Source organism: Canis aureus, chromosome 15, assembly GCF_053574225.1.
Source record: "Canis aureus isolate CA01 chromosome 15, VMU_Caureus_v.1.0, whole genome shotgun sequence".
NCBI lineage: Eukaryota > Metazoa > Chordata > Mammalia > Carnivora > Canidae > Canis > Canis aureus.
In genome coordinates, this window is record NC_135625.1 from 27,703,426 (window position 1) to 27,727,387 (window position 23,962).

At 34.0% G+C, this 23,962-nt stretch overlaps 1 protein-coding gene across 5 annotated transcripts in view; it reads right to left on the reverse strand.

Moving 5' to 3' along the window:
- Positions 1-23,962, reverse strand: part of TUSC3 (tumor suppressor candidate 3) — a 223,199-nt gene that overhangs the window by 23,383 nt on the left and 175,854 nt on the right. For all 5 annotated transcript variants that reach the window (XR_013352777.1, XM_077848949.1, XM_077848950.1 and 2 more), the window contains exon 7: positions 7,553-7,616. Coding sequence is in view for 4 of the 5 variants with exons in the window: in XM_077848949.1 (XP_077705075.1) it covers positions 7,553-7,616 (64 nt within the window). In the remaining variant the exon portion in view is untranslated. The remainder of the gene's footprint in view (positions 1-7,552; positions 7,617-23,962) is intronic.

Consider the following 23,962-nt stretch of genomic DNA (forward strand, 5'->3'; position numbering starts at 1 on the left):
CATTACCTCATTTATTAAGTTCCCCAGCTCCAAAATTTCTCTCATTTTTTTTTATAATTTAAATATCTCTGGTAAAGAATGCCTCCTCTTCATTAATTTTATTCTTGAGTTCATTGAATTAGCTAAGTTTTCTTGTAGCTAATTCAATTTCTTCATTTTTTATGAAGAAATTTTGAATATTTTATCAGTTAAATTACAGTATTCCATGTCTTGAAGTTCAGTTGCTGGAGTATTATTCTTTTTGCGATACCATATTATTGTGATTTTTCATAATGAAAAATGAAAAACGTGCTTCTGCTGTCCCATTTGAAACAGTACACACCTTTCTTGTGTACTTCATTACAATACAGCAGGCTGGCAATTAGAAACCTTTATCCTGTTTTCCAGAAGGTGGTGCTATAGCACAAGTTTTGGGGCTTTCTTTTGCTGGCTTTTTCTGCTACCCTTAGGAGCAGGCCAGTAAAAAGAACCAGGATTTAAAAACAAACAAAACAAAACAAAACAAAAACTGGTGGCAGAGTGGGGGTAGGTGTGGGCTGAGCATCTGAAGCTTTGGGAGTGTCCTTGGGCCAATAAGAGGAGTCTCCAGTGGGGAAATCCCAGAGGTCCATGGGCTGACCTGCTCAAACACTGGAGACCTCTAGCAGGAAACACTTTTCTTTCAAGACGCTTTGATGTTCTTGTCTGCTCTTTTCCTTTATTCTTCCTCCTTCGAGGCATGAGGTGCCCCCTCAGAGAGCTGGGTGTTGCTGTTCCCTACAGCCTGTACTGCCAGGTCATCTGTCCCTCACCACTTTCCTTTTCTACCTCTTCTGTCAGAGATGTAGCTGCTGCTGCCCACCACCCTTCAAGCCTAGTAGGTGCAGTGTTGCCCTGGGGCAGATGGGTGTGTTTCCTCTTTTCTCTGCTTCCAAACTTGTCTCTGTCCTATTCAGACAGTTTCTCCCATCAGGCTGGCTGGATCCCCAAAATACTTCATCTCTGGTCCCTGTACCTTTTTTCATTCTCCACATTACCTTTCCTAATGGCAGCCAGTGTGTATGGGGCAAGCTCACAAACTCCTTTGGATCTAGCCCTCTGACATCCTATTCACCCACTAAAGAAGGTACAGAGGAGTGTCGTGGTGTATTGAGCAGAGGTACTTTTGTTTGGTTACATATATCCAATTAATTGTAAGTCAAAAAGACAAAAGGAACAACTCCCATTGCCATGATGCTGATGTCATTCTTTTAAAAATTGCTTTGCAGGTTGCTGTCTTAATGTGGTAATTTATCTTTCCCTGTGAATTTTGGTGGTGGTTTCTTGCTTATGAAATTCCTACCCTTAAATCTTATTCTTTTTCTTAATATCTTTTTCAAGTAATGTCACTCTTCTGTTCAGAACAATTTAAAAGCTTTCCATATCACTCTGAATAAATAAGACTTCAAAATGGCCTCTAAGCCATACATAATTTGCACCCTGATCCACAGCCTATATTTGTCTGCCCTTGTTTGATCTTATTCTCGTCCTACTAGCTATTTTTCCAACAAGACAGGAATCTCTCTGCCTTGGCATCTTTGTACTTGATATTACAAAGCAGATATTCCCTGCTTAATACTCTTTTCCCAAATATCCACATAATTCACTTCTCTTTCAGTTTCTGCTCAAATGACATCAGAAAAGCCTCCTCAAATCTATTCCTTTTCCTTTTCAAACCATTGTTTTGAAAGAGATTTCACATTTTTTTTTAATTACTGTCTTTCTCCTGCCACTACAATGTTAGCCCCTAAAAAGACAGGAAATTCTTGTTCATCATCTCACCCACTGCCATAAGACTCTTTGACATGGATTCCTTCTTCAGTTTCCAAATAAGGAAAATAAAGCCCAGAGAAGTCTGAATAACTTATGCAAAGCCATAAAACTAAGTAAGTGACAGCTGCCAATCAAAAAAGCATAAAAGAAATGAGGGAGGATATTACAGGGTTAGATTAAAATGATGACAGAAGAGTATAAGAACTGGAATTCCATGCAGGGAAATATAATAAAGTAAAGAGCAACTATCTTGAGGTAATAAGGTTGTGGATATTTACTTTCTTTACTTACCACATCCTACAGAGCAGTAGTTTGTAAATTTTATGTAAAGGCATAGAAAGTACAGTTGACCTTGAAAAACACAGGTTTGAACTGCTGGAGTCCACTTGTATGCAATTTTTTTCTGTTACTGTAGTCCAGTATTATGTACTTTCTCTTTGATTTTCTTAAATTTTCTCTAGCTTTATTTGTAAGAATACAGTATATAATATATATAGCATTACAAAATATGTATTGATTATTTATATTATCAGTAGGACTTCCAGTCAGTAGTAGGCTATTAATACATTTTTAAGGAGTAAAAAGCATTATGTGGGTTTTCAACTGTGTGTGGGGGATTCAGAACCCCTAACACATTGTTCAAAGTTCATCTATAAATACTTTGGTCTGTGCAAGCTGTTGGATGTATGGCTACTACTCTGCTGTGGTAGTGCAAGGTGATCATAGACAATAAGGAAACAAGTAGTTGTGCCTATGTTCCAATACAACTCTATTTACCAAAATAGTAGACAGATTAGATTTAGCACTCATTGGTCCTAGTCTGTCAACCGTTGTTACAGAGGATCCAAGGCAGTGCCTAAGGCACTAAAACTGTTATATCTGAGAGGAAGTTTTACTGTAAATTGTTATATCTTAGAGGAAGTTACACTATAAACTGTTACATCTGAGAGGAAGAGAGTTTTATTTATTTGAAAATAATGCAAGAACTTAGTAAATGCAGTGCATACAACTCCAAAGTAGGCTTTTAAAGCAAATGAATGACTAGTTCTATGGTTGTGTATAAACCCTAGGTAAAGTACTCTATTTGAAGGCAGTAGGGCCAAGAAAGAAATGTGATTTTATCCTCAGAATGTTTCCTGCAAACTTGAGTTTTCTAGGCTTTACCAAAATATAAGCTGTGAAACTACTTTAAACTTGATAGTTGTAATTAAGATGTATGAATTAAAGTGGCTTTAAACTAGCCAACTTTCCTTCTCTCTTTTTTTTTTAAAATATTTTATTTATTTATTTAGGATAGTCACAGAGAGAGAGAGAGAGAGAGGCAGAGACACAGGCAGAGGGAGAAGCAGGCTCCATGCACCGGGAGCCTGACGTGGGATTCGATCCCGGGTCTCCAGGATCGCGCCCTGGGCCAAAGGCAGGCGCCAAACCGCTGCGCCACCCAGGGATCCCAACTTTCCTTCTCTTTTATTTAAAGATCCTTTTTAAGTTTCAAGGCCTTGAGTGTTGAGAATTATCATTTAACTTATTTAACTGAAATTCTAACGTATCAATGAAAAGGTTTTGGTTAAAAAAGAGCCTACATAATACTTACCATTTGGAAAAAGTTGCATTTGTAACATAATTTTTAGGTGAAGCATTAATTTTTAGAAAGAGGTAAAAACTAGATGATCATCTGTCAGATTTGATTTATAGAGCTTACTTCACTGAGTAGAGGACTGAATGACTAATGAATGCCTCTACAAATCTGAGAATCTCTATGTCTAACTCTGGGATAACAGCTGATTTTCTACCATTAAACTGTGAGCATAGCCATTCTGGCTGTGTAACTGAAGAGTCCCAGCATTAGAATAAAAGATGGAACTATACAGTAGATGAGCTATGTTTCTGAGACTTTTCTATTGTTCTGAGTTTGCTAATGCCTATGCCTACACACATACACACCTCTAGTCTACTTCATGTATTACTTTCACATTTGTATTGAGTAATGTCACAGCAGAATATACTTACTACTGTGCACACTTTTCTCTGCTGAATATGTCAATCACCTATTACTGCTTATAAAGTCAAAATATTGACATAAACCCACATAAAATAGAAGTTGCTATTTGTATAAATTATATACAATACCCAGAGGCACTGAGCATCTTACTGAACTAGTAACAAATATATTTGCACTATATTATAATCCATTCTCAGTTGTACATGATGTTAAGTTTACTGTTGCTCCTAGGAAGAGAACGAAGATTGTCAATTTAAAGATAAATGAGAACAGATGTGAAAAAAAAGCATATTATAGAAGACTTACAGAGATCTAAATTAAAAATTATCTTCAATTTACATCCATCATTAATTTTTGTATGTAGTATGGCTTTCCTTGGATATAACATACTAAAACATTTGCTCTCTATCACAGATTGAAAACAGATGCAAAGTAAAATAATATTCATTCATAAGAAATGGAAAACAAATGTATTTCTCATAAGAAAAGCAAATGTGATCATTACAAGGATTTATATGTATATTTAAATATTTTAAAATTATTGCTAGTGTATGCTTTGCCTTTTAAATTAGCACTTTTACTTCCAAGAGATGTTTATCTCCTGTCATCATCTTGAGGCCCTATAACTTGAAGGATATGGAAACTAAGCAACATATCAGAGTTTAAAAAGTCAGTCCTAAAACTCATGTATCCTGTATCCACTAGCACATGTATCTTTTTCGTAGCAAGATACGGTAATATTTTCATTATCTATCCAAAGTAACCTTTCATCAATCTTCTCTTAAGCATTTGTGAATATTCACTCTCATTTTATGTTTTTGTACCTGGCAGACCTTCTACTAGAATATTCTCATTCATCCTCTGTCTGGAAAACTCCTTTTTTTTTCCATTTTATCAAAACCAGCTGAAAAGTCAGTGCAAGTTCTCTAGGTATTAAGTTGTTCTTCCTCCTTTTGAGCTTCCAAGTACTGATTATAACATCTGTCATGCTGAATTACAATTATTTTTCTATCATTCTGCCTTCAAATATCTTACTTTTGCATGAAAAATAAATAACAATGAATTTTTACTGGGAAAAATAAAAGGATTATGTAAGTTATTCTTAGTTCACATATTCCATATTAAAATGTCATGATATTTCTTATTCCTTTTTTATATAGTTTTCTCTCATGAAATACTTAAGACTTTTTTTTTCTTTTCCTAATCAAAGTACTGAGAAAATAAAACACTACTAATAGGGAGAAAAATCTTATTTTTAGTGAATACGAATCTATAACCTATGACATCAAATGACTCCATCTGTTCTTAGATTTTTTTCAACAAAATTTTGCACATAGCAATTGCATTTAATGATTTGGCTTACTAAATCAAAAGGAGAAAATAAAAAAGCAGGCATATTCTCTCCAGATAAATAAAAAGTGACCATCTGGAATTTACAGGTTTTTTTTTTTTTTTTTGTATAAAAAATACACATGCAAATTACAAAACAAAAATACATGCTAAGTTTAAAAATAAGTGAAAGTAAAACCAGAAATTAATTACTTTTAACTTTCACCAATAAGTTTAATAAGTCCACCATTTTAAAAGATATTCTCTTTTATAGTTATCTATAAAACAAACCAGGAGAATAAAGCAACAAGTAATTATTGGTAGCACAAAGGGAAAATAAGTCCTTTTAATTCTGTTAGGTATCACTGTTAAAAATCTATATGGAAGACTTCATACTGTTTGTGAAATTTCTTTGCATCCTAAATCTCAGCTTGATGTCAATGAGCCATGAAATGAAACCTTGGAGAATTCCTGCCATACAATGATGGTCTCAACATAGCTTTTTGCCAGATACCCGTGTTTAATAGACTAGCTGCTTTGAATAAGTACAGTGCTAAGGTGCTATTTCATGGATTGAAATAGAATAGAAAAGAAAAGCCTACGATAAAGAAGAGCTAAAATGCTACCCATGATAGTTTGTTTCCTATCAATGTGCTTCAACACAAATGTATAAATACATTTATATAATGTAGAGAGAACAGTAAAGATGGCCTTCCTTTAATTTCCAATAAGGAGAAGGAGATGTTCCAATACAAAGATTTGGAAATATTTCATTTTCTTACCCAAGGCCCCTCTGATTGCAGAAAGTATTAATCTCTTACCATGTTAAAGTAGAAAAGAGAAGCCTGGTACAAAACCTGAGAATTTTAATTCAGATATAGATATTTCCAATTGTAATCTATGAGACAAACTACAGCAAAAACAGACTCATACTAGTAGCTTCTTAATAAAGGATACAGATAATTAACTGCATGCAAGCAAGAAATGGTCTATAGATATGCACACTTCCACATATGCACACAGTATGTGTAAAGGGTGGAAGAAATACAAATGTAGAACTGATGGGAATATGGGAAAAACAGCCAAAACAACCTGTAGTGAGTATACGATGCTTTTTCTGTGCTCATTTACTTCACACAGAAATGCCATGGTTACTTCGCTAATCCTCATTTTAAAAATGAGGAAGTTTGTGAGGTTCTTGAGAATTGAAAGTGCTTTAAGCACCCATACCCCTTTCCTCCACTATAATTAATAGAAGACTCAGTGTATACCAACACCTGATGTACTGTCCAGAACATATTATGCAAATAAAATAGATTACTTAAAAAACTGAAAGTAGCAAATATATGTTTACTAGTGAATTAAAAACTGTATTGTTAGGACATAAGGTAGAGAAAAATAAAAACCTTAAGGATATTAAAGATAGTCATTTCCTCCCAGATTAAAAATAAAAACTTTAAGATGGCATGACTGACATTTATTCATGAAATCTTAGAATATAGACCATAATAACATATTTAAAACTTAACCAACAGACCATGAAAAAGAAAAGTGAATTCTAATCCTAGTTCTTCCTCCAGCCTAAAGTAAGTTAATTAAATTTTGTGGGTTTTAGTTTTCCTACCAATAAAGTGAGGTTTGGCCCTAGACGGGTTCTAAGATACCTTAAAGGTTTAAATAGCTCTGATTATGTAAAATACCAAAAATTTGGTCTAGATTACTTCAGTTGAATATGAATCTTAATAACCAGGAGAGTAATCAAATTTTATAAATGATACCATAAGCATACTTTAAATCCTGATGATGACTCAATATGTTCAACATTATAAACTGAACCTTCAAATATTTCTCAAGACACACAAACATCTGTGTTCCCCCCAAGATAGTTGTTTACCAAAAAGTAACTTTATTTCATTCTCAGAGTATTCAGTTTGTATTTAATTAGACACTTTAACCTTACCTCTTTCCTATTCTATCCTGTCTTCTTTATCACCAAACCATAAATTGTAATCCATTAATTCATCCTCTTCTGACTTACCATAATGTTTAAGGGAACTAGTACAAGTTTTTTAAAAATCCTGCTTTTTATATTTTCGGACACTTTCTTCTCTCTGTTAGAATTTTTACAGGGTAAGACCACACAAAACTCAACAGAAAGATGTTAGCAAAAGACAACCAATGTAGAACAAAAGATATACTTTGCAGTTCAACAGTAAAAAAAAAAGAAAAAAGAAAATTATAGTTTGTTAATGACTCAATAAAAATTATGTAATAGGAAATAATTAGCATAGGAACTAGAAAGTTAGTAACATAGTAAAGTTTAAAATTTAATGTCTTTTAAAATCTTGACATTTATTGTCATGAAAAAAAAGTCAATTTGATAGCATGCAACTTTTGTTCTTTTTAATCCATCAGTATTTTAAAGGATACTTAGTACCAGAATGATGTGGGACTCTGCCACGAATTGAGCCTGGCTGCTTCCGTGAATGTAGCTCTATAAAAGAAGACAAAAAAAGCAAAAAATTACAATCTAGGGAAAAACAGATCTTTTGTTGTAGGTTTTTCTTTTTCTTTTTTTTATACTTTTAATTTTATACCATGAACGGAAAAAACAGAATAATCTAAGCTCCCATTTATAATTCTTTTGAATAAAACAGTTAACTGGAAATAACAAATGAATATAGCAGTTGATATTACTGTAATTTGTAGAAAGCAACTTAACATCAAAAGTAAATTTCATATAACTTGTTAAAAGGTTTAACCACAGGGGCACCTGGGTGGCTCAGTGGTTGAGCATCTGCCTTCAGCTCAGATCATGATCCCGGAGTCCTGGGATCAAGTTCTGCATCAGGCTCCGTGCACGGAGCCTGCTTCTCCCTCTGCCTATGTCTCTGCCTCTCTCTCTGGGTCTCTCATGAATAAATAATAAAATCTTACAAAAAAAAAAAAAAAAGGTTTACCACAACATAAGCATACAATGTAATGATTATTCCACAGTTACTGTAAGATACAAATTAGAGCAAATAAGTTTATCTTTAAGGAAAAAAAAATTACCTATCAAATATTAAATTGTTATTTTCCACAGTATCAGAGTTTTAAAACAAGAAGATCGCTTTAAAAATATATTTATTCCATTAGAGCATTTAAATTGGTCTTTTTCAAAAAAAATTAAAACTGCTTTAACACACTGAGAAATGTAGAGTTTCTCATTTCTCAAGTACTATTAATAGTTGACACCAATCAATTACAGAAAACATGACACAAATCTCCATCTAGTATATTCCACTAATTTTTTTTGTCATTTCTGCTGTTAATCGCTTATGAAAATTAACTGCTATGCAGTTGCTTTAAATACAAATCCTTTTCTAGGTTTTCTGATTAACAAAAAAAAGTGGAGAAAAAATAACTAATATAAATCAGTGTCCTCAATTTTACACCACATTTGAAGCATACTTATCATTTGAGAGGACTACTTTGGTCCTCTCAAAATCTTTTGTTTTTATTTTTGACAATAAATACAGATGAAAGCATATATAAGAGTATACTCTTAGGAGGAGGAACTAGGAGTCAGAAAATTATTCCTTCTTGGCCTTAATCTTGAACAGGTCAACAAATTTCTTAGAAATTCAATATCCCTTCATCTATAAAATCAGAAACAGAATTAGATGATTTCTGCGATCTTTTTGAAGTACATGAAGGCTTCTGTGTTTTGTCACAAATGGTGTTTTGGTATTTTCATTAAAGGCTGGTTTTTCTATTCTGACCTAAACAGTCTTTATTTCCATCTCTAATATCAGTAATTCATAGGGCAGCTGCCTTATTCAAAGGTATTTTGAGGTGTTCTTTAAGCCCAGCTTCAAGCAAACTGACTAAAAAAAAGAATCATTTCTGGTTGACTCCATTACAGCTCCCGAGGAAGCCTATTACATTAAGTGTTTTCTTCTAACTCTAACCATTTAAATTAACTTATATAAACATAAAAATAGCTTTGAAAATCATACCTTAGCTGCCAGCTAATCATTTAAGGTTTTTAACATTACTAATGAATGATAATAGTGAAATGATGAAAAAAAAAAAAAAACACAGAAAAACAAATAGAAACACCATAAGCTATGTTTGGCATCACTTCAAGTCTGATTAGAAACTAAGACCTCCAAAACTAAGAAAGTCTTTACCATTCTAATAAATGTAAAGTAAATAAAGTGAATATTCACATAACTAAAAATTCAAATATAACAATACTGGATAATATGTTCAGATATATAGAACAAATGCAAGGTAGCTTGCCTGTGTCGGAATAATAAATTTAGAGAAACAAGATCATGAGATTGTCTAGATGAGTGGTTTCAAAATATTTGTGTTTAATTTTTTAATTTTTTAAAGATTTCATTTATTTGACAAGAGAGAAGTATGCATGTGCATAAGCAGGGGGAACCAGCAGAGGGAGAAAGAGAAGTAGGCTTTCTGCTGAGCAGGGAGCCCAATGTAGGGCTCAACCCCACGGCCCTGGGATCATGACCTGAGCAGACATTTTTCTGACTGAGCCACCCAGGCACCCCAAAACATTTGTGTTTAAATAAAAATTTTCTCTGGTGAATATCATCAGTAGTCTTTTATGTTTCAAATCCTATGTTCTTATTTCAGCCTTACTTTACCTGAAGAATCTGCTACATGTGATCACTCTCCTGTTTTTGTAATATTTTATTGACCTCTAGGATGCCAGCCCCCCTTTTTTTAGAAAAATTGAGGTATAATTGAGACACACAATGTTCTATTAGTAACAGGTACACAACACTAATAATGACAATTCTGTACATACTCAAAGTTCACCAAGTAAGTGTAGTCACCATCTATCACCATACAATATTAATACAATATTATTGACTATACTGCCCATGACGTGCTGCTTTTCATCTCCATGAGTTATTTTATACCTGAAAGTTTGTACCCCTTAATTCCTTTATCTATTTCATCCATCTCCTTCCTCACCTCAATCTGGCAACCACCAGTTTCTCCTCTATATTTAGGAGTCTGTTTCTGGTTTTTGATTCCACATATGTGGAGTCATGACATATTTATCTTCCCTGATTTACTGCAATTAGCAGAATACCCTGCAGGTCCATCCATATAGCTACGCATGGCAAAAATCTCATTATTTTTTATGGCTGAGTAATAGTCCACTGTGTGTGCCTGTGTACAGATAACACAGCCACTTTTTTTTTTCCTTTTTCAAATAGGAATACTTTTCATTTCAACTGTTTTTATTGTAGTAAAAAGCATGAAATGTAAAATTTACCATCTTAACCTTTTTTACCCCTCGTTATGGTAAGGCTATTCTTAATCCAATTCATCAATTTCACCTATCCTCCCACCCATTTCACCTCTAATAACCATTTACAGAGTCTGTTCTCCATTGTTAAGTCTTTTGGTTTGTCTCTTTTTTCCTTTGTCCCTTTGTTTTGTTTCTTAAATTCCACATGAGTGAAATCATAGGGTATTTGTCTTTCTCTGATGGGCTTATTTCACCTAGCATTATATACTATGTCCATCCATGTTGTCACAAATGACAAGATTTCATTCATTTTATCAATGAGTAATATTCCATTGTGTATATATACCACCTTTATCATTTCATTTTTTGATGGGCACATGACCTGCTTCCATAATTTGGCTATTATAAATAATGATGCAATAAATCTAGAGGTGCATACATTTTTTTTTTTTTTTCAAATTTATGTTTCTGTTGGCCATCTGGTAGTGTTCTTTGGAGAAATGTCTGTTCAGGTCTTCTTTTTAATGGGATTGTTTTTTGGGGTGCTGAGATGTGTAAGTTCTTTATATATATTTTTCTTTATATATTTATATTGGATACTCATCCTTTTTTGAATGTATCATTTGCAGTAGCTTCTCCCACTCACTAGGTTGTGTTTTAGTTTTGTTGATTGTTCCCTTTGCTTGCAGAAGCTTTTTATTTCAATGAAGTCCCAATAGTTTGGTCTTGCTTTTGTTTCCCTTACCCTAGGAGACATACCTAGAAGAATGTTGCTATGGCTGATGTCAGAGAAATTACTGCCTGTGCTCTCCTCTGGAACTTCTAATTTTAGCTCAAGTCATGATCTCAGGGTGGTGCGTGCTCAGCAGGGAGTCTCCCTCTGCCCTTCCCTTGGCTTGCACTCTCTCCATCTAAGATAAATAAATTTATCTTTAAAAAATTATGCCCAAGGATAAGGGCTAAGATGTATTGTCTGGTCTAAGCAGTCACCATCTCTTGCTTGGATCATTGCAATATCCTTCTTTTTTTCTCTCTGCCTCTGCCCTATTGTCTATTGGCCAGCCAGATTAATCCTGCTAAAACTAATGAGAATTTATCATTACCCTACTCAGAAATCTTCAATTCTTAAATGTGTGAGAACAATATTATATGATGTAATCTATTTTCTGCTTCTAATCACAATTCCAAAGAATCTACATATCTCTACCTAATTAAAACATACAGCTACAAAAAGAAATCTAAAGTTGGTCTTTAGAAACTTACTTTACTATATCTGATCTATAATACTCGTAGGCTTACTTCTTATATACATGAAGCAATACAGAGTAAAGGCTTGGAGATAGTCGAGTCTGCTAACTTGCTAGCTGTGTTATCCTGAACAAATTAAATTATTTAACCTTACATCTTTAATAGGAATAGGAAGATATTACTCAAAATATTGTCTTAAAAAGTAAGTCAGATAATGTCATTGTAAGTAATAAGCATAGCATCTGGCTTTCTTTGTAGTACATAATAAAAAATAATCAAGGACAAATCATTTCAAACTTTCTATTCCAAACCATTTGTATCTTTTAAACATTAGACAAAGATACTTAAATACCATTCAGAAATTATTGTTTACACAGGTGAATTTAGTGTGTTGAAGTGTAATTTTAAAAGATGATATTCAGAAACCTGTACTAACATTTGACTTCTATCCATCTCTTTAGTCACTGAAATCACTTCAAGACCAGACACCCTGAAAGACTTCAGGATTTAATGAAGCAGAATTCATTTGATAAATTTTTAGTGTGCAATTTTTATGTACCAGGTATAAATTTAGGAAATGGGGACCCAGTATAACAAAACAGAAAACAACCAAAACGCCCTAAAAACTATGTTTTTATGACTTACAGAAACTGTGAGACCATTATTTGTCTACCAAAGTAAACAGAGAGATTATTAGAGCACACTAAGAGCCATAAGAGCAAGCACACGAATACAAACACAAATAAACATTCCAAAGGTCTTAAGCACTGATCTTAGAAAGAGTTATCTTTCATTTACAGAGCCACCCAAAGCAATGTCTTAATCCAATTAAAAATGAACTAAGGTGCTTGATTTTTAATCTGGTCTTAAAGTATTGTATTTATCCACACACTTTCAAAATCCTCTGAAAGAAACATCAAGTAATAAATTCTTTTGTAGCTTTAGCATGATTAGTATCCTTTTCCTCTCTGATTTTTACTAATTCTGATGAAGGAAATATTAGTAATTAATGGTAATTTCATCCTAAGTATATATTAAACTTGTATTTATAAGCACAGCACATTTATAGAATGATGACTGGACAAGAAGAAAATCTGTATGGTCTCAGACACTCGATACATATCTATTTCTTTCATGGAGATGAAATGTTTTAACAAACAATAAATATAAATATTCTTCACTTGACCAGTCCATCAAACACTTATTCATAGAGCATATAAGTAAAAATTAAACACTTGCTCATAAAAATTATTTTACCAGGAAGTTCATTATCATAGTATCACCTAAAGGACAATTTTATTTAGAAGAAAAATTAGAGGAACTGAATTTTGCATAGCATAAGTAAATAATATATGTGAATAACACTCTTCTCTCAATTTCAAGTAATAAAAATTAGTATGTTTTGTTTAATATAATAGTTCTAATACCTATTCTATACGAATATCAGAAAAAGAGAAATAAATATAATATAGGTCACTAAATGAAAGGAACCTGACTCCATTTAACTTAATCCTAAATTCTTGGGAAAATAGTATCTTTCTGCTCTGTTTTCTCAATATTGTTTTAAAATTGTGTTGGTACTGAGTAATCATTAAGGGGTCCTTTTATACACTTAAATATTCTGAAAACAACTAGTGTGGACTAACAATTTATTGTCTGAGAAGGAAGCTATTGTAATGAAAAGTCCACTGAACTTAGAGTCAGGAGTTTTGGTTTCTAGTGTTTAGCCATTCAATTTAAGAAACTAGTCATTAATCTCAGTCAATTCAATCATTTGGATCTCAGTTTCCTAAATCTGAAGAAGAAAGACACTGAATTGATTAAATCAAGATAGTACAGTAGTTTATAAAATACATTTCAATCCAAATGCCTGTGTTGGAATCTCTATCCTGGATCTGCCACAAGTGTGACCTTGAGCAAAATTACTCTAAGCCTCAAATTGTTCAACTGGAAACAATTATTTCCAGTTGAAAAAAAAAAATGTGTTTCCAGTTGAAAAAAAAACAAAATGTGAGAAGTGAATTAGCTAATACATGTGAAATACTCAGTATCAGCCTAAAACCCAATAAGTAGTCATTAAAGTGTTATCATTATTACCATTAGTTATCTAAAATTCAAATGAATTTTAACATTTTACTCTGAGTTATGTGACTCACAGAAGAATACAATTAATAGTAGATTATATCTGGGTTAAATATTTTCCTGTCAGTGAATAATTATTTTTTAAACATCTAAGATGCTATTAAAATTACCTACCTTGGAGCAAACCAACCAACCTGTTTGATGAACCTGGACAAAGACTGTTGCAGTTTAATGGGCTTTGGAGCAAAACCAAGTATTAATATAAGCAGAATACAAAAAGTTGTTCACTTAATGTATAGAAGCCAGGAAATAACTCTTTTGAAGACAATAATGCACAGGATTCAATTTCCTTAATTCATTGATAAAATGTATATTGGTATCTACTGTTTGATGAACCTGGACAAAGACTGTTGCAGTTTAATGGGCTTTGGAGCAAAACCAAATATTAATATAAGCAGAATACAAAAAGTTGTTCACTTAATGTATAGAAGCCAGGAAATAACTCTTTTGAAGACAATAATGCACAGGATTCAATTTCCTTAATTCATTGATAAAATGTATATTGGTATCTATCTGCTTTGGCATAAGTTCCTTGTTGGGAAAAAAGTACAAAAAATTGTACTTAAACCAATCCCATATAGATATAAGTGGTTTTGAATTAAGATCGTTTTTAAAAATGTATCTATTTTTAAATAAGAATTGTTTATGGCACCAAGAAAATGGCAAATGTATGAAGTGAAGATTGGACATTGTTGGGTGTCAACCCAAATGGCAATCTATCTCCGTTCAAGGTCAAATCCACGAAAGTGCTTTTGGTCCCATCTTTAATTTTAAAATACATGATTGTATAATGAAACAAGAACTTGTCAAGTGCCAGAAGAAACACTGCTGGGATTATCTTTCAGCATCTATATGATTTTTTTCTGTCCAATTTTTTCACGCAGTTTGATTCAAATAACATGTAAATTTCCTTTCTGTCTGCTTATTTTCCCCCTTCTTGTACATATTGTGAAAAACTACCTACATGAATCCTTTTAGCCTTTTTCAGTCCCTTACTCTCAAGTACAAGAATTCTAAGTGTAAACTTAGAATTTAAGACAATCTTTTAAGCGATAATAATTCTTACTCTGCAAAAGAAGGATTGCATTAGCAAGGAAAGGAAACGCAATTTATTATCAACATAAAAAAAGCAGGATGAAAATATTGTATTTTCTTTGACAGCACTTCCAAGAAATCAAAAGAATTGATTGCCTCAGTACTCTTAAATGTTTGTCTTTGAAATTAATCTTGGCTATTTAAGAGGTGCCAGTAGACGAACCACTGCTTTCCTGATCAAAGCCTGTGTAGAATGTAGAATGACAGATCCATTTTTTTGTGTTTGGTAGAATCAATCATTTTTTTAGTATGTAAGTATGTAACTCTTAAGTAAATAAGATGGTATTTCAAAATACATATGCTAGTAGGTCTGCAGTAATGACATCTTCATCCTGAGTTTCCTTTGTGTGCTAAGGTACACAGAATACCAAAATGGAGTAATTTTTGGTATTTCCTTTTCGGTTTCTTTCTGGGAATTCCAATGTCCAGGAAAGAGTCCTTTATTTACTTATTTTGAAGATTTTACTTATTAGAGAAAGAACTTACGTGCACATGTATACCATGAACAGGGGGTGGGTGTGGGGTGGGGGGGGTGGCAAGGGAGAGGGAGAAGCAAAAACAGCACTAGTTCTCAGGACAGACCTGGAGATCATGATCTGAGCCAAAGGCAGATGCTAAACTGAGTCACCCAGGCACCCCAGGATAGGTGTCTTGTACACTAGTAAGATACATTATCTTAATGTTAAATAGAAATACTTAAAGGCATCCTATGATCTTCCCCTGACTGATACTATAGCCTTGCTTAAAATGAAACCAGTTAATTGGGTCTCTAGCAAAAACAAAGTGTGAGAGAAGGAAGAGTGTAGGAAGGCAGACAAGCTTCTGTTTAGTGGCAAAAGTGTCCTGGGTCCCCACTGTTACTGCACAAAACAAGTTGAAATCCCAAGGTACTTATCACTCTGACATTTAATAAAAGATTTTTTATTTCTTGATAGTTACACATTTCTAGACTTTTCCTTAGGGGGCTGTCTTTTTAATTCATCATCCTACATCAACTTTTCTAAGGTAGCATCAGTTTTTGCTAGGCTGCTATACTAAATGGCAGATGTGATATAGATAAAAAAAAAATAGCTAGGGTGAGTCCTTCTGGATTTGTCTGAAAGAAGAGATATAAATAGGAATTATCGACATCTAGGTGGCAAAGAATGCCACTGTGTGTGATTTCTCCAGAGGGTGCACATATCTCCTGCTTGAAATTCCTAAATACTTCATTAAATATTTGGCTTAAGCTAATAATTACAATAGACATAAAACAGTTCTTCATGAAAACAGTGAGTAATCTGCCACTCGAAGTATTTCATTTGTCAGCTGTTAGCAATAAGCTACCATTCTTCTGTTAACTGAAATTTTAGGACATCTTTTAGCCCTATTCCAGTTGAACTTACTGCATGACCAGTTGTGGAGTGTGAAAACCTTACCTGCCTCAGCCATACAACAAAAAGGATTTCTTCAGTTTTTCTTGTGATATTTGAAGATGAAAAAGGATGACCAGTTAACCTAGTCAGTGATTCTCAAAATGTGTGTGCAGGACATTCACCTGGGATATCTGTTTAATAAAACAGATTCTCAGACTTCATATGTGAAGATTATCAAGCAACAGGTCTGTAGTAGTACCAGAAATTTGTACCATTCATGGGTTGAAAGCCATTTCTACACATCTGCATTTTGTAAGAGGCTGTATAGGAAGAAGATAATGTGTAATCTTTTAAAAGTGGTTAGAAAAGCTATATATTGAGAAAAAAAAGTTTGGTTTTCTTTAAATAATAAAATAATTGCTACATATTCCAAGAAAGTGTCTTACTAGTAAGACTTTTTTTTTTTGATAATAAAAGAATTGCTACATATCCATAGAAAACATCTTAGTAGGAGTAGTTTTTGTTTTTATAAACAATAAAGAATTGCTATTTCAAATGTAGTAATTTAGCTCTATGGATGCAAGCCTATAAAAAGAGTGCTGGCTGCAAACTGAACCCAAGCAACAGGCAGAGGTTATGACAACACAAGTCTAAAAATTCAAATTTCAATCATCCTGTCCAAAATTAGGAGATATTTTCTAGAACGATACAAGTTACTGAGAGGTGGAAACTGAGCATATTAGAAATGGCAGAACCAAATGGTGGGCTAGCAGCTCCTAACTGGGGACATAAGAGAAGTTGACAGTTTTAGAATAACTGTGGCCCCAGGCTAGAAAGGGTGTACTTGGTGCTATTTAAACCCTCCTCTACAAAAAGTTGTGAGCCCTAATAGTAAAGTGGAGAAATCTCTCCCATTATGAGCTTTACCTGAATTTACAGTGTCAATAAGACTGGAAGTTCATGTATTGTAAGGCAGTGGGGTGAGGAGTGGGGCTGGTAATAACAAAATAGAAGAAAGAAAAATCTCACATAATCCAATAATAAGGAAATCCTAAGCAGAATATGCTGTCAAACAGTTCATTAGAATTGCCCCTTCCTAGAAGGTCAACCAATGAGAACAGACTGTAGGGCTAGAAAACTTCTAGGGTAAGAAAAACATGCCTAAGCCTCAGATACTAGTGAGATAAACCATGTTTGGAAAGGCACCTTTTACTTTCTGAACAGAACTGGTAATATGCTCAGCCATTAGAAACAACAAATACCCACCATTTGCTTCGACATGGATGGACCTGGAGGGTATTATGCTGAGTGAAATAAGTCAATCAGAAAAGGACAAACATTATACGGTTTCTTTCATTTGGGGAATATGACAATTAGTGAAAGGGAATAAAGGGAAAGGAGAGAAAATATCAGTGAGGGTGACAAAACATGAGAGACACCTAACTCTGGGAAATGAACAAGGGGTGGTGGAAAGGGAGGTGGGCGGGGGGTTGGGGTGATGGGCACTGAGGCGGGCACTTGGCAGGATGAGCACTGGGTGTTATGCTATATGGTGGCAAATTGAACTCCAATAAAAAAAATTAAAAAAAAACTGGTAATATGATCAATGAGGTAAAGATCTCATTTGTATTTTCAAAATGTTGAGATACTAAAATTGTAACAAATAAGACTTTTTTTCCAAGGACCTTTGACTTCTGTTCTAAGTAATTTTTGTAATATTTTATTGACAACACATTTTCTAGGCTCATAGTTTTAATTTCATTAAGTGACAAAAGAAAACTTGAAATGCATAGTATAATTATTCTTATAGAATTTCTTTTGTAACCAAAAATGTTAGAAAGAAGCTGTTATATTCAGCATTTTAAAGTCCAACTGAGGGACCCTGGGTGACTCAGCGGTTTAGCACCACCTTCAGCCCAGGGCCTGATCCTTGGGGACCTGGGATCGAGTCCCACATTGCACTCCCTGTGTGGAGCCTGCTTCTCCCTCTGCCTGTGTCTCTGCACCTCTCTTTCTGTGTGTGTGTGTCTCTCATGAATGGATAAATTAAAAAAAAAAAACTTTAAATAAATACTGCAGAAGCTTTGGTAGTTCTTTCATATCAGGTGTATATGAAAAGTATAATATATTAAAAAAAGTATAAATGTATTTTTCTTTATATCCTCAAAATAAGCAACTATCAAGGAAGATTAATATTCCCAAGTCATTATTATAGAAGTAATCTAAAATGTAATGACAAAAATCAAATGTAGCTTAAATTTTACATCATTCTGTGTTAAGAACAAAATCACTCCTTTTCTATCACCAAGTATTTTACACCTGTGACGGGTCTAAGACTTGTATGAGGAACAGAACTTCTCTGTGCCTATTCCAGTCTTCCAGTTTTGCCAACAAATTGAATGATTTTCCCTAGGAAAGCCATTTAATGTATCTATAATTCATTTTCCCAGCACAGATAATTTTTTTGTTACTTACGAAGCTATTAGGTGATAAAAAAGATGTTGTTATGAAGCAGTCTATAAAAGACACTTATAAAATAAACAAGAATCACTCTTTTGAAGCATAGATTCTTACATTTCTCTTTTTTTCATGTGTCAATGAAAATGGATGTCCACATATCCACTCTTAGGACTCACATGATAGATAATATTTTGATAATTCTATATACATAAGCATATTCCTGTAGATAACAAATGCCCTGGGTGGCTAGGCAGTTATTCCTTAATAATGAATCTTTTAGCATATCTGTTAAATCATCCTCTAAACATTATTTGTACTTCGTATTTATTCATGTTGCTGCCTCACTGATTGCAATATGAGCAAAATATTGCTGAGTCTGAATCCCATTACATCATGCTGGACTATCTGCTATGACAGATTTTCTAGTCTAGTTCTTCAGGAAGCTTTAGTTTATATCCTTGAAACTTATATTGTCTTAATAATGACACTTTCTCTGAAGTTTTCCAATTGCTTTAAAAGTCCAGTGTCATCCATTTTCTCCATATGTCTAGGACCACTGCATCTTGATGAGTGAAACTGGGAAATCACTGCCTCTAAATCTTTGACATCAGAGACTCTATCTTGACATCTGATATGAAATATAGTACAAAAGTATGATAAATGAAACCTGTCTAAGAAATGAAAATGAGACTGATAAGGATTCAGATATTAGACCCATATAACATAGCTGACAGTACCATGGCTTTGAAGGCCTTGAGAATGGGTTTAACTAATGATGGATGTTACTGGTTGAACCTGCTAACCTGCCAAATGAGACATTAAATTCTTGGTTTAATTTTCTATTTCTTTAAACTTACTATTTGAAGGCTATAAATTATCAACATTCATCTTTATATTTAATCAGGATGCTATCAATGTGAATTCAGTTACATAAAGAAGTATTTTGCATATAATAGGCTGATAGACAGTTTGAGGTTCTACTATTAAAACTTTATAGCACCAAACATGATCATCTTTAACAGGAGTACTGTACTCTAATGCTAATGTTTGGGAGGTCTAGTTACAAACCAGGTTGCTAGGTTTGAATTCTAGCTTGAGGGATTGGGCATGTTATTTAATCAACCTTTGGGTTCAGTTTCTTCATCTATAAAACTAGGTTGTTACAAAAATTTAAAGCTTTTAGGAAAGTATAATATGAAGTAAGCCTTAAGTGTTAGCTATTGTTGTCATTATATTCATTCCAATATTTACTGAATGTCTAACATGTAGTGGGTACATTTCTAGGCACTTGAAATAAAATAGTTAACAAATAAACCTGGCCTCAGGGGCTTATGGTGTGTGTATATGTCTGCGTTCTGGGGGCAGGAAGCTGAAGGAAGATAGACAAGAAACAATGAATGTATAAATAATATAAAATAAATTGTACATTAAGGACAGTAGTTAGCCATACTGATTTGGGGGCAAGCACATACAAGGCAAGGGAATAATGGTCAGTACAAGAGCCTTAAGGTAGAGATATGTTCAGAGTTAGATCAATACGTTGGTGGGAACTTAGATTCTACCCTGAGTTATGTGGGAAGCCATAATAGGAAGGTTTTGAACAGAAGAGTAACATGATCTATGCTGAGAACAGATTACAATGGAGCAAGGATAGAAGCAAAGAGACCAGAGAGAGGTTATTAGAGTAATCCACACATAAAATGCTGATAGTTTAAAGAAGGTTGATGGCAGGTGTTTAAGAAGTGATCTGAGCCTGGATATATTGTGAAGAATGAACAGAATTTTTTATTTCCAATGTTTTTATCCAAAATGAAACTAACTTTATAAATAATATAGAATGAATGTGTAGTAAAAATGTAAAGTAAAAATTCATAGTAAATATAAACTAATACAAGCATAAACATTTACATTCAAAGAAACAAATTTAAAACAAAATCTACAGGTTCAGTTATGAGTTTATTACAATACAGAGCTCTCACTCAACTGGTAAACATACTTTATAAAAAAGAGATGTAAAAAAAAAAAAAAGATGTTACATTATGTGCCCATGAAGTTCTATTCTCTTTTTATGTTTTCTCTCTTGAATGATTCATACTTCTCAATCCAATAGTTCTGCTGTATGAAAGACCCCTTCTCAGCCAGGTGTATCTTCACATCTTATTAACTATTAGTTGTATATATTTATTTGAATATACCACTTGAATATCCTAATACTTTATTCTCAAGTAAATGTCAATATTCTCCAAACAAATTAATCTATTCTTGCCAGAATTCCATGCTTCTATCAATAATACATGCATTCTTCTGATCTCAGTTTCAACTTTGACATCTGTGCCTACATGAATCACAAAGCCAGTGAACACCTATTCTATATTTGCCAATTTTTCTATTACTTTGACACGACTGATTCTGAATGCTTATCATATCATACTTAGATTAATCTTTCATTTCTGCTTAAATCTTCCAAAATCACCACTTTCATATCTACTGCTCACAAATCTTAGAAAATTTAAAATTGCTAAGAGGCGTTGGCAATATCAGCCAGATATCTTTGAGTCAATCAATCAGTTAATCAGTCAATACAACAAACACCTATTCAGTACTTAGGAGTAAGAGCTACTGCACTTCATAAAATGAGAAAAACAAGTAGAAAACATGGTGTTTGTGCTCAAAAGGAAATACAGCGTATGTGCATACAGAGATATCTAAGCACAAAGGCAAAAGAGAGTGAGAACACTGTGCTTAACACTGTTGATTTAGTAGACCAAGATTTCAATCTGTGCTTGAGTTGCCTTGTAAGTGGGGATAATAGTAGTATCTTTCATATTGAGAAGTGCTATGGGATTAAACATCATAAATTAGTAAAAGTAGTTATTAAGTTGTGTGGCATTTAGTTAAGGATTCTATAGTTTTGGTTATCAATGTACCTACATGTACAATGACTTTTAGAGAACTATATAAAAGATGAAATTACTGTATGCTGAAATGGAAAAAAAAAAGACTCTAAAGATAGTTAACTGCAAACAGGTATTTCAATGTATTTTATGTTAAAAGAACTGGGGACATTAGGAGAGAATTTCACACAGGCACAATGTAATAAGGAGATCAACAGAGAATGGGTAGCAAAATTGTGTGCCTGATCTTACTGGGAGGGAGTCTGGAGGTGGCCAGATCAAGCACAATTTTTCTCACACTATTTATATAACAAAATCATGTTTTCAGTAAAAACGCTGTTCACAGCCCTCAAACATTCTCTCCATGTTTTCACCTCTATACAGGTTTTTAAGGCTGTTTTCTCTTTTTTCCTGACCCATACCAAGGAATGAGTTTTATCCTTATTGGTTAACCAAACTTCGCCGTGATTTTAAAGCAAATTCAAATTCCCCATCTTTTAGTAAAACTTGTCCTGAGAATTTTGCCTGGGGGTAATATTTATTGCTCTTAAACTATGATAATATTTATTGTCTATATAACATTTAATCTGTATCTTAGTGTTATTCATGTGAGTTTTAAGTCTATTTGTTTCAGGGAAAAGGGTCTATTATAAAATACAAACAGAAAATGTATTTTTTAAAGATCTGAGAGTGTGTGTGTGTGTGTGTTGTGTGTGTGTGTGTGTGTGTGCGCGCGCGCGCATAAGCCTGTGCAGTGTTTGACTGGGAGGGGCAGGAGAGAATCTCAAGCAGACTCCTCACTGAGCGCAGAATCCATGGGGGGAGGGGGGTTCGTTCTCATGACCCATGAGTCCATGACTTGAGTTGAAACCAAGAGCTAGCTGGACGCTTAATCGACTGAACCCCCCAGCTGCCCCAGAAAACATTACTTTAAAAAAGAGAACAGGGATCCCTGGGTGGCGCAGCGGTTTGGCGCCTGCCTTTGGCCCAGGGCGCGATCCCGGAGATCCGGGATCGAGTCCCACGTCGGGCTCCCGGTGCGTGGAGCCTGCTTCTCCCTCTGCCTGTGTCTCTGCCTCTCTCTCTCTCACTGTGTGCCTATCATGAATAAAAAAAAAAAAAAATAAAATAAAATAAAATAAAATAAAATAAAAAAGAGAACAGTCGGGACGCCTGGGTGGCTCAGTGGTTGAGCGTGACCCCAGAGTCCTGGGATCCAGTCCCACATCGGGCTCCACCCCCACCCCACACACCCCCGCAGGGGGCCTGCTTCTCTCTCTGCCTATGCCTCTGTGTCTCTCATGAATAAATAAATAAAATAAAAAAAAGAACAGTCTTCAAATACTTCAATGTATTTTAAAACAATTTAAATATAAAATACATTAAAACTCTAAAGTATAAAAGGATTATGAGAATCTATTATATATGGAGTAGTTAGGAACTTAAAAACCTAGAACATCTATTAACAATTCCTTATTTTATTCAACTTCTCAAATGAAGATAAAACTGAAGTAAAATCCCTCCAACTGGAATGAAGAACAGTTAAACTCAGACTTTTACCTGTATAAATATTAGAGAAAAAGAGTATTTAAAATTAATAATATCAGAGTTGACTTTTTAAATTTATAGTTAGCTTGTTTAATAATTTTAAAGTAAGCAGTTTTTTTTTTTAAGATTTTATTTATTTATTCATGAGAGACAAAAGAGAGGCAAAGACACAGGCAGAGGGAGAAGCAGGCTCCCAGCGAGGAGCTGAATGTGTGGGACTTGATCCCAGGACCCTGGGATCACGACTCGAGCCAAAGGCAGGAGCTCAACCACTGAGCCACCCAAGGGCTTCAAAAGCCAATACCCTAAAGTAATCACAAATTGTGCCCTTTTAAAACCAACAAAATTTTTTTTTTAAGATTTTATTTCTTAGAGCAAGTGAGCGAGCAAGTGAGGGAGGGACAGAGGGAGAGGGAGAAGCACATTCCCTGATGATCAGGGAGTCTGTTCTGATCTGAGGCAGGATCCCAGGATCATGACCTGAGCCCAAGGCAGACGCTTAACCAACTGAACTACCCAGGGTCTCCAGAAGCCAATACAATTTTTAACAAAGATGAACATTTGGTGCTTATTAGTCTGTACTACAAGCATATAATTAAAAAAATATATTTCTTAGGAGACTTCAAAAGTGTATTCCATCATTAGTAATTAATGCATTACAAATATATTTGTGTATCAGTGTATTACAAATGGGTACTTGTATGCACTTAACCAATTTATACACACAAATTGGTTTTGTTGTACATGCTTCTATTTTTAAAACGTCAGTTGGCTTTATAGATTTGAAAAACTTATATTAGCTTGCAAATATCAAAATCAGAATTTA